This window comes from Sinohyriopsis cumingii, unplaced genomic scaffold, assembly GCF_028554795.1.
Source record: "Sinohyriopsis cumingii isolate HCF-2022 unplaced genomic scaffold, ASM2855479v2 utg000624l, whole genome shotgun sequence".
Lineage (NCBI taxonomy): Eukaryota > Metazoa > Mollusca > Bivalvia > Unionida > Unionidae > Sinohyriopsis > Sinohyriopsis cumingii.
In genome coordinates, this window is record NW_028315919.1 from 3,468,623 (window position 1) to 3,480,643 (window position 12,021).

A 12,021-nucleotide genomic window follows, 5' to 3' on the forward strand; every position below is an offset into this window, starting at 1 on the left:
TTACTCATTCCGATGTCAGTGACATCGGAACATGCTATACAAGGCTGTTATTTGGATAGCAAGACATAGCACTAAAACAAAACCAACATGTGCTACATCTTACATTGTAGGACTAGGTGGTTTGAGAAGTCGACCCAGAGTGTCTAGAGAGAGACCTTTTGTACCCTGTAATTGTGCTCTTTTCTCAGTGAGGAATGAAAGACCAGTGTTGTATTTGGAATATATTGTTAGGGTGAACCATTCATTTATTTTTATTTGAAAGATATCTCTATCATAATTGACACGCATGTAATGCTATTACAAAGAAGCATATAAAAGTTTATTTTATGAAAATATGTCTGAAATTGTATTTTATGATTTTTTTTTAACAACATTGACTAAATCTTGAAAACAATTAATTTTTTTGTCAAAAAGTGGTACCATAACCAGTTTTTTTTTAATTTATAGAGATATCAAAACTTAATTTGGCACATTCATAAAGATTATTTGACTGTTTACAAATTCAGTTTTTTTTATTATTTGGACCGAAATAGATGTTTTGAGATATTTTTATGTATTATAATTTTAACAGTTTAACTGCTTTTTGGGTTTAATTTGGGGCATATGAAGTAGAGACACAAAATTTTGATATGGAGTGAATGTTGCTGCCATACAGACTTTTACTGAAATAACGTTTAATTTACAGGTCCTGTATTCAAACAATGAGAAAATATTTGAACTTCCATTGTTTCAAAAGTTAGTATTAGTAATTAACATAACAATGCATGAATAAAGCAAGGAAATTGTGTTCAAGATACAGAAACCTTTTAGAGTTTTCGCTTTTACATATTCTCTTATCTGACACAAGTTGTCATTGAACAAGAAATGCAATACTGTATTTCATTTCTTTTTTTGTACATATCACTTTGTATTTTTTGAAAAATCCACTAAATTATCGGACATAAAATTTCCACTAAGAAGATTTACGTTTGCAGAAAAGATAAAAAAATACTGTAGTGCCATTTTGATTTTACAAAAATTAATAATTGTTGGTGACAAAATACAATGATTGATGCATAAGCTCTCTTATTGTCATTACTATATCTACTGGTGTTTATTAACAAATGGACAAAGGACTTTAAAGACCATACCTTGAAAGCTTATCGTTAATTAGTTCTTATGAAGTCTGTCACTGTAAGAAAACACCACATGCATTTTAAAATGAGTTAGGAAGCCCTTTGATGTTTTCTTATCCAACAAAACTTACATCTCAATACATGCAAAAGTGAAGACCACTGACCCTTGGTCAACTAGTCTTATTGTTTCATTAAAATCATACAGATGTAAAATATAAAAACTTTGCCATTTTCTATCGTAAAGTTGAAAGTCACGGACTTAGTTAAATTGATTTGTATATGCAGTTATACTATCTTTTAAGTGTTTGTTCTGTTTTGACATGGATTTAATTAACATTTTATTGCAAATCTATTCAACCATATACCCTTCTATTATCTTTATTGGCAAGTTCAAATAACAAGTAATACATAGGATCACTTGTCCTTATAACAAGAAACAAATCTACACCACTTCCAACTACCTTCTCTCCAGTCGACCTTCCGGACATGTTTGCAAATTTCTTCCGTGACAAAGTACAAACCATTAGAGATAAAACACCACAATTTCAATTGACTCATCGTCACCATACAGTTGGGATATAGAATTTGAGCGGCAACCATTAGCAGCATTTGAACCTGTCTCTATGGATTTCGTACGTACAATCCTGATGAAGAATGTACCAAAGTCATATGAACTTGATCCAATTCCAACACCACTGCTGCTTTACTGCTTAGATCCAGTATTGCCTTCACTAACTGATGTTATTAATACCTCTTTTTCATCTGGGGAATTCCCATCATTTTTCAAAACTGCCATTGTAAAGCCTCTGCTGAAGAAACCAATACTAGATCATAATGATTTAAAGAACTACCGCCCAGTTTCTAATCTCCCATTCATTTAAAAAAATCTTAGAAAAGGTTGTTCTATCCAAGCTTGTATCTCGTCTGAATTCAAAGTCTTTTTAGCAATGTACAATCTGCATATCGCCCTTGCGACAATAGTGAAACTACTCTTCTAAAAGTAGTTAACGACATTCTCTCTGCTTTGGATAGCGGAAAGATTACAGTCCTCACTCTCCTTGATTTGTCTACAGCATTTGACACAATAGACCATGATATATTACTTCACCATCTCCAGCATGTATTTGGCATTCGTGATACAGCCTTCCTGTGGTTTAAGTCCTACTTGGTCAACAGAACACAAATTGTATCTGCAAATGGAATACACTCCAGCCCAGTTAATCTGTGTTGTGGTATTCCACAGGGGTCTGTTCTTGGACCTGTTCTCTTCATTCTGTACACTCAGTCGCTCTCAAGTGTCATAGATCATCATCCAGTGTCTCACCAATTGTATGCTGATGACACCCAAATATACAAATCTAGCCACCCAAATGAAGTTGATGCTACCATCCAAGGTGTAGAGAGGTGCATTTCTGATGTGAAATCATGGATGACATGTAATAAGCTGCAGATGAATGATGATAAAACTGAGGCCATTCTGATCACAACAAAAAGACTTTCTCATTCACATCCTTTACCTCAAACAATAAATATCAGCAACACCAACATTAAATTCACACAATCAGTATGAAACCTAGGTGTTATTCTGGACAGTACTCTCACATTGCACCAACATGTCATGAACATATGCAAGGCTGCATATCTTGAGCTGAGACGCATCAGCTCGATTCGCAAATATCTTTCAGTTGATGGCACTAAAACACTTATGTGTTCATCAGTACTTTCAAGACTGGACTATTGTAACTCAATTCTGTCCGGTTCATCTCAATGTCTGCTCCAGAAACGTCAAAAAGTTCAAAACACAGCTGCTCGGATGATACTTAGAGTACCAGAATCAGAGCAGACCTCCCCGCTGTTCTGTACCCTACACTGGCTATCCATTCGATCCAGAATCAAACACAAAATTTGTTCTCTGTGCTACCTTTCACTGATGGACTCTAGTCCAAAAGTGCTCATTATTATTATTGGAACAAATTCTTTATGGACAATGGCTTCAGTAGCAGATTGACAGCTTTTCATTTTCCTCCTGGCAGCCTCGCTGATTTGACATATTCTGTCAATTCTTGCCCTCAATCTTGTTTCAACTTGAATAACCAAAGCACTAAGCATGCTTAATTACCGTGTAAATAACACTGCGTAGTCATGAAGTTGTTGTGACAGCGTACATGATAATTAAAACAAGAATGAATTGTTGATTTAGCGGTGTTAATTGATAGTGGAACATAGTAGCAATGTTTCCCATTACCCTCATTTTGCTTCAGGGACCCCCAAAATATTAATTTGACCCCCAGTTTTGATAGTAAAGTCTTGTTTTTTTACTCAGCCTGACCCCCAATTCTGACAGCAATGTGAATTTTTACTCTTTTTAGTCTTTCACCCCTAGGAGATACACTAATGGTATGGTCATAATACATGAGGATTATCGCAATCGTCTTGTAACTATAAAGTCTTTTTTTCTCTTTGCAAAAGCTAAAAATAAAAACCGCCCTGAATAAACATGGTCGTGTACACGGACACATTTTTTTTCTTCATCTTTTCGCACACGCTTGCGTGCATTAACTAAAACGTGATTTCAGGTTCTTTTTTTTTTCTTCTTGCAATTTGATAATGAGATTATTGCTGTTGTAAAAATACCAGTTGCACTTAATTTCTTGACAGTGTAGACTTGTATCCTTGCATACAATTTGCCAATAAATGATACCCTTTAATATATGTTCAAAATATCTTAATCATTTTGCTAGTCCTTCGTGTAAGACCTTGATGCTGATCATTGTTTTGACTTTTGTGGGCACTAAAACATACTAACATGTGATATGTGTTACATGTAGGACTATCATTTTGCCAATATTACACAACATAATAGCTACATATGCTCTAAATGCAGACAAGCTTTCACAGAGACACGATCCTCTCTTTCTCGTTTCCTAATAACTAAAATCTTTTTGAGTACTTTTATTTTTATTGCAATTAGATTCTTGAGATGGAAAATATACATTTACTTTGTATGTTTGTACCATTAAGTTGTCGTGTAGCTTGTGTTCCATAGAATTTGTTACGGTACGATCCCTTTATTATTCGTACATGTTTAGAACCACAAAATGATTATTGATTTTACATATAATTTTTCATACACTGAAATTAATAATTGTTTTTTCGTGTACAACAAATTACATGAAATATGGTATTCAATAAAATCTGTAAATGGGTTTTTATTAATTTACAGCAGGATACATAAGTCATTTTTTTCCTGTCCAAAATACTTTTCAGTAAATGTGACAGCTACCAACCTTGCTAAATACTCTTTTTAATTTAAATATACCCATACGCCAAAAGTCAGGAGGATTTTTTTTGACACTATTAGGACCTTCCCCTGCATTTAAAATACAGATTAACAATGCAAGTGCTGATAGTTCACATCTCATGTCAAAAACAAAGTCAAGTTATGTAAATTTTTCTATGCTGGTCAATGAAGGATGAACTGATTAGAAATAGCATAGGAAAATTATTGGATACAGATTTGATGTTGCTATGATATGTTTGAAATACGGATGATCGGCAATAAAAGGACTTAAATTAACTGTCATACTTGGCAAATACTGTTTTAAACTAGTGTCACAGAAATTTTATCTATAAGTGACTTCATGTAAGTAAGTACTTCGTCCTAGAACACATTTATCCAAAAATCGCAGAGGCTAATTCATCTTCTTTCTAATAAGTTACACTTGAACTTTAAGATCTTTCTTTTGTTGCAGCAAAGTTAAAAACCAACAAAATCTGCATTGACCCCCTGACTTTGTAATCCAATGAATTTGTCTCGGCAAGTTTACTGATTTCTTTGTTGTGAAAGAATTTCTTGGGTCATAGTGTGTTCTCCAGATATCTTGTGGTAAACGAGGGCAGAAAGGATTATTCACTTTCGCAGTCATGTAATCAGAAGTCACGCCAGTAATCCTAATGGATGTGCCATATTCCACTCGAGGGAATTATTTTCTCCGTTTTTCATCGACGTTAGATCCACAGTTACTCTTTTGTGTTCTGCTTCTTTCACTTTCTCTGCTAATGAGTCTTAGTGCACGTCGTTTTAATCTGGAGATTACTTTCTAGTGCAACAAGCACTGAGGTTAAACATCTAGACAACATCATAGATTCCCAGACAGTTTCACTACTAATACGGTCACACCGCTTTGATGGCTTAAGTGGTTTAGTGTGTGGTCACAGGTTCGAACCCTGTCCAAGTCATATCAAAGACTTATAAAAATGGGACTAACAGTTGCCTCGCTTGGCACTCAGCATTAAGAGGTTAGTGTTAGGACTGGTCGGCCTTGTGTCAGGATATTGTGACTTGAGTGGGACGTCATAGCAATATGACTGAAAAACACTAACACAGTCACCATATTTGCATGAGTAAATGTTTTCAGGCAGCTTGTGTGATGTGATGTCGTTCAGTCTATGATAATCTCAATAATTCTGTTCATTTTACAATTACATCTCGGGGGCCAAGAGCGCTCACTGTACAGATCACTGCCATCTCACATCTGTTTGCATGGGTTCGAGTCTCAGATTCAGCCAATGTAGGTATGTCAGAAAGCTTGCCAATATTTCTCACTTGGGTCAGTGATTCTTTCCGGTGTTTTCCTGGGTTCTTCCTCCACCATTTATATTAGCTTATCTTGTGCTGAAAAATCGAGTTAAACCCTACAACAACAATTACATCTCTTTGAACACATGTACAATATATACCCCTTTTCATTTGTTCAAAACCATTCTGGTGGCCTAACGGTTAGTGCATCTGTCTCAGATGCAGGTCATGGGTTTGATCCTCAGCCAAGTCATGCCAAAGACTTACAAAAATGGGACTAACAGCTGCCTCGCTTGGCACTCAGCATTAAGAGGTTAGTGTTAGGACTGGTTGGCCTGGTGTCAGGATAATGTGACTGGGTGGGACATCGTGCTACAATGCTAGACATCCCTATAAAGTGCCACACTGCAGACACTGTAATGATATGAATGAAAAATTGTTAAAAGCTATGATAAAAATCCAAATCACATGTTGAATTTGTTTGAGTGTCATGTTTACATTGATAGTGTTTGGTTCAAGATGCCTACAAGTTTCCATTGTTAGGGACACCTGGTGACATTTAGGTTAGAAATTAAAATGGTGGTCTAAAGCACTCACCATTTTGGATCACTGCCATCTCACCTCTGTCTGCATGGGTTTGAGTCTCTGGCTTGGCCAATGTGGGTGCATGAAAAAGCTTGCCAGTATCTTCTCATGGGTCAGTGGTTCATTCCAGGGTTTTCCCTGGGTTCTTCCTCCATCATTTATACTGGCCGCCATACGTAAAATATCTTATGCTGAACATAGCATTAAACCCTACAACAACTTAGGTTTGGGCTTTTTGTATGTCCTTGATGCATTTTGTTTATAAAATTGATAATGGTGTACAACCAAACAGAAGAGTGTAAATACTAAAATATTGTAAGAATTTTGATGGTGTATTTGCTATTGTATGTACTTTTAGAGAATTTGAGCATCTTTACATTTGATCTGATTGTAGTTCTTTGAAAGGCTTTGAGTTGAGCACCCTCCTTTATTGACATGCTCCTATTGCACAAAAAAGTCACACCATTGTGTATATTGTAATGGATAAATACAGTGTCTCTAAGGAGACTGACTAGATTATACCTCTGGTGGAGACACAGATGACAACATGTGACATCATAGCCATCTTTTAAGTGGCCATTGCGAAGATTCCCTCATCTCACCCCACCATGATATCCTTTTCTTTAGGTCCAGGTCAGCATTGGGTGGTATTTTGACTCTTACTGAGCAGTTGGACTGGTATTGTTTTTTTCCCTCTACTACTAATGGAAGAGGGAATAATTAGCATGGACTGTGGACTGTAGACCTAGATAATGAAAACATTGAAATGGTAAACTAAATATAAATCCATGCACATTAAAAATAGGAAATTATTTCTTGATAAAATCATTGATCTTATACATTTGTTAATTTTATTATAATTATGTATACTTTTTTATTGTAACTTTTTAAGTAATTTTGTTCTTTTAGCTCTTTTTAGTCTTCCTTGATATTTAAATTTCTGTGGAATATATTTGTTGCAAACCATTCATTAAAATTTGCTGAGCTTTATCACCTGTAGTTGTTTTTGCTGTGATTTCTTGTTTCTTTTATGAATGTGCTTAAGCTTGCATAACTGGTCACTGGTCACAACTAAATTTTCTAACTGTTGTGAGACCCAACATGGCTTTACATACTGTTTAAATGAAAAAAATCAAGGTTTCCCTTCCAGTTGCAATCACTTTCATTGGTTAAGATTGCTACATTCTGTTTTTGACATAGCTTTGATTTATGCATACTCATAAAATAGGAGAAAATTCACATAGACATGGAGGATACAGGAGTAAAGCGTTTTATTGCCCATAGCTTGCAAGTGTGTTGGAACAGTCATTGTCATCACATTTTATTGCAACTTATGGAGTGTATTTACTATTTATAGTACTTATGTCATGCAGAAATTTTGATTAAAATGGTTGCTATCATGTTGAACATTTCAGGAAAGTAGACTACTATGGCAGACCTACCTTTTTACATTGGTTTCCAGACCAATCTGGATATTCGTCAGAAGGTGGAGGAAATCTTCATGCGATTTGAAGAAGAAGCCTTTGGATACCTCAGTGAAATACTGGCAACAGCAAAGAAAACTTTCAAGAGGTTTGTCTGATATTGTTTTTTGTTCTTGCTTTGTTGTCATTATATGTCTGATCTCTGAATATCATTCACTTGCAGAATGTTTTCAGGAAGTTATAGGCATTTTACCCATGGTACATATGTAGCTGAATAATACAGGAAATTTTAATTGTGTCGATACATCTTTTTTAATATGTTAAAAAAAATTGGACACAAGAGTTTGAACATTGAAAATGGTGTATGAAAATTTACTAGCCCAACAATTATTTTTGGTGGTTTTGTTGGACATTAATTTGCATCTCCTAAGCCTGTATCAAAATTATTTATAGGATTTGGAAAATACATGTACACTGGATATGTTCTTATTGTTTGGAAAATAATGAAGTTTATTTCAATTATTAGAAATTCAGGAACAGAATCTCAGAGTTCCATGAAGCTCTATGCCATAAAGCAGAATTCCTGAAGTGAATGAGAATGGAAACTTTAAATTTGGTTGTCCATATATTTCAGCAGTTGATTTCCCATCACAATTCAGTCAGTAAATTTCCAATATTTAAACACTTTTTTAAAAACAAAGGTCTAGGTAGGTGGACTCTTAAAATCCGCTCAGTGTTATTTTAGACACAGGACTCGTGCTGGTGACTTAAATAAACTCACGTGCCCTGAGTGAAATTCCACAAACCTCCTGATTTTTGGGGTATTTTCACACATACCTCCCAATCTCACAATATCTCATGATTTTTTGCAGAGAACTCCCGATTATTACATTTGTCTGTCAGTGTTTTTTCCTGAGTGCAATTCACAGATGCCATATTCTATTTTATCACTTGTGAATATTGTTGTGACAAAATAATTAATATCACATTTCAAACTTTTTTCTTCAGTAAATAAAATGTTATGAGTAAACATTATTCACGTAAATTTCAGATTTTTAAACCCTTACAACAGTACTATAGTAAAAAAAAATAATACAATTTGTCACCAATTAGTTTCAATCACATGAATGATCACTGTGACTGCTGTGTAATTTTCTCTGCAAAAAAAATCACATTTCCACCGAAAAATAATCAGTAAACACCTGGCATTCCTCTGCCGTATATGTATACCCTGATTAAATTGAAAGAAGGAATAAAACAAAATATACCACGCAGTATACATGCCCCCAGAGAACTAATTCAGAATAAATATTTTATTTCATAAAGTGTTACATGCCATAGGAGTTAAAAACCTAAGGTAATAAGGTGGGATATAAAGCATTAGAAAAACAGTTGCCACGTGTACAGTAACTTGTGACTGCATATTTGGCCTGTTAAAATGAAGTACTGGGCATCGTAAGTTACAACCAAAATAGGGCATCATTTATTTTCCAATCAGTTGGTGCTGCTAATATACACACACATTAGAACATGGTTTCTATAAAATGTCCGAAGGGCAGTCCTATTCACAAGATAAATGCACTGGCCTTATGCTTGTGTGCTTAAGTTTAACCTTCAGATATTATGCAGTTTAACAACAGCTGACCAGAATGTGAAAAGAGGGGCTTGTCCTTGGGGAGACTGAGGTGTCACAGGGAGAAATGATGGCGATAGCCCTTGGGCGCTCATACATTGGGGTAAATAGTTGCCTTTGCCAGTTTTACCTTATTACATTCATCCGTCTTCCCTCTTCTCTCTCCCTCCCCCCCCCCACCAATATTGGACCTGGAAGATTGGCCAATATTTATTGAAACTGGAGCTTAAAAAATGCAGCATAAAAGCCTCCCTGTTTTAGATACAAATATCACTATTTTATTTGTTATTCTCCCTACTTTTCTTTTGAAATGTTGACATGTTTGCCAGACTACAAATACCACAAGCCCAAGAATTCCCCTTTTTTAATATTGTTTCACATTGCAGTAGCTACAATTCAATTATAAATTTAATAAAAATGAATTACACTTGAACAATATTCCCATAACTGAAATGATCAAGCTTTGCGTTCTGAATACGCAGTAAAATCCAACGTCAAAGAAACATTGCCGCTGTTCACAAACTTGTGAAAAATATAATACATAGCAGCTTAAACATTCTCATTCAAGGCAATAATATGTGATAAGTTTTGTTCTTGTACACGTATCTATCATCTCACTGATTTGCCTGTAATGGGTTATTTCACTTCTTGATCCTACCTATGCAAATGAGCACAATGGGTTCAGCCACTGCAACCATCAACACATCTCACTAGCTATTGTCAGCCAGTTAATGTGAAACTTTGATTTTATATCTGACTTCTTTTCCTTTAATTGCTGCTTTTAAACTGCCCATGGGATAGTTGTATATCATTTCAAATCATTACAGATTACCATTTATACATACTACATTTAACAGACATAGACTCAAAGTTTGTTTTTTGTGTAACAATTACAGAAAATTGAGCTTTCTTGAAACACGACTGTGTCGGGGTTTTGCAGTAGTAAATCATATTTTTAGTAAAGCTTTCATTTGATTAAAATCAGATCTCAATTTTATGTAGGACAGTGGTATTCTGATTTTGATTGTGCCGTGTTATGGCATGTATGTCAACATCTTGAAAGTATATTTACGTTCATCATGCAAACTTTTTTTTCTCGCCAAGCTTGCCAGACACCTCACTTTGATGGGACAAATGTTTTAAAACTGTTATTTTGACACAATGTAGAAACTGCTGTACTTCAAAAACAGTTATGTCGTTGCTCAAAAATCTAACACCTGGGACCCCATTAATTTCAGATCACACCCCTCCTCTATTCTGAGCAAGGTGCCCATTGGGCTTCACACTGTTTAAATGTGGAAATTTATTTTCAAGATGACATACTGGTCATAACATGGAAACATGCTATATAAAAAAAAAGCATTTCTTTCTCCAAAACCCCTTGACATGCTTCTATTTTGAAAAACAATTTTCAGTGTTTTCTGTTGTTTTTTGTTGTTGTTTTCAACAGAAGCAGCTGTCATCAGGAATTTAAATGCACATATCACACTGGATTACTTTTCATGTTGAACAGTAGCATAGAGAAAATCAACAATGTCTTGTCAAGTCAGTGCATAAATTTGTTAAGATTTTTTTTCAAAAAGCAAAAGTGTAAACTTATTGGAAAAGGTGTTAATGGGCCTTCGTAAAATAAAAAAGTAAAGTGGTATCAGTACAGTTTTCAAGGCAGTGTGACTATGTTAATCTTATCTAAATTTGATCTTGCATAATCATTATTCATTAGAACTGGTAAATGTATATAATTATCTGATAACGATATAGATAACTTGGCATCTCTCTCTCTCTCTCTCTCTCTACCTTTAAAGAGCATGCTTGCAGGGGACATACACAGTAAGACATGCCTATTTGATAGAGTGACAAAGAGACTAAGTCCAGGCTGTGTTGGCTGCCCGCAATAATTCCGCAAGAAAGCATGATGTGCAGAAAAATTGTCAGCGAGTCGCCTTGGCAATTCCATCAGGACGTTTGGAAAGATAGTTCAGGGATTTTTTTTAATCCTCTCTACTCTCTCTCTCTCTGCACCACCATGATGTGTGGGGTTCCAAAATATACTTGAGCTGTACTCTATATGAGGAACTCTCTAGGGTAATTGATGTTAAGAAAATACCAAGCTTTAAAGTAATTGGTCTTGGCACAGATAGGACCAAAGTCATTACTGGTGCAGGTGATGGGCTAACTGGATTTATATTGAGAGACAATCTGATGCTTTTAAACTACCACTGTATAACTCATAGGCTTGCACTTGTTACGTCTCAGGTAGCGGATGGGGACCCTTTCTTAGTTGATTATCAAAGTACACTGAGATAAAGCCTTGAACAAAACTTAAATCTGGTGAAATGGAATCTTATACCTATTTGGAGCAGTTTGACTGTTGATAAAGGCCAACTTGTTTCCAGAGGCAACCATATCATACTGGGGAAGCAAAACATTGAAATGTATAGATGCCATCCTGGAAAAAATTAATTACTTTTCCAGAGAGTGACAGGAAAGTTATGTATGCAATTTGGTGTGCTGAGTATGAGACCTGTATGATTCTCGGATAGAGAAAACATCCAATAGATTCAAATCTAAAGATGATCATTTACAATGAACTAATCAGCATGATCAGTCTTTAAATTTCAACAGATTGTCAGTTTGTTTCTGGTTAAGCCAGCTTATAAGCTCAGAGCACAATTTTTGAATTGT

General features: G+C 35.2%; 1 protein-coding gene across 2 annotated transcripts in view; it reads left to right on the forward strand.

Annotated features, from left to right (window-relative positions):
• LOC149773625 (uncharacterized) overlaps window positions 1-12,021 on the forward strand; it is a 76,313-nt gene that overhangs the window by 1,427 nt on the left and 62,865 nt on the right. For both annotated transcript variants that reach the window (XM_089946297.1, XM_089946298.1), the window contains exon 2: window positions 7,695-7,851. In XM_089946297.1, coding sequence (XP_089802423.1) covers window positions 7,709-7,851 — 143 coding nt within the window. In that variant the 5' untranslated portion in view covers window positions 7,695-7,708. The remainder of the gene's footprint in view (window positions 1-7,694; window positions 7,852-12,021) is intronic.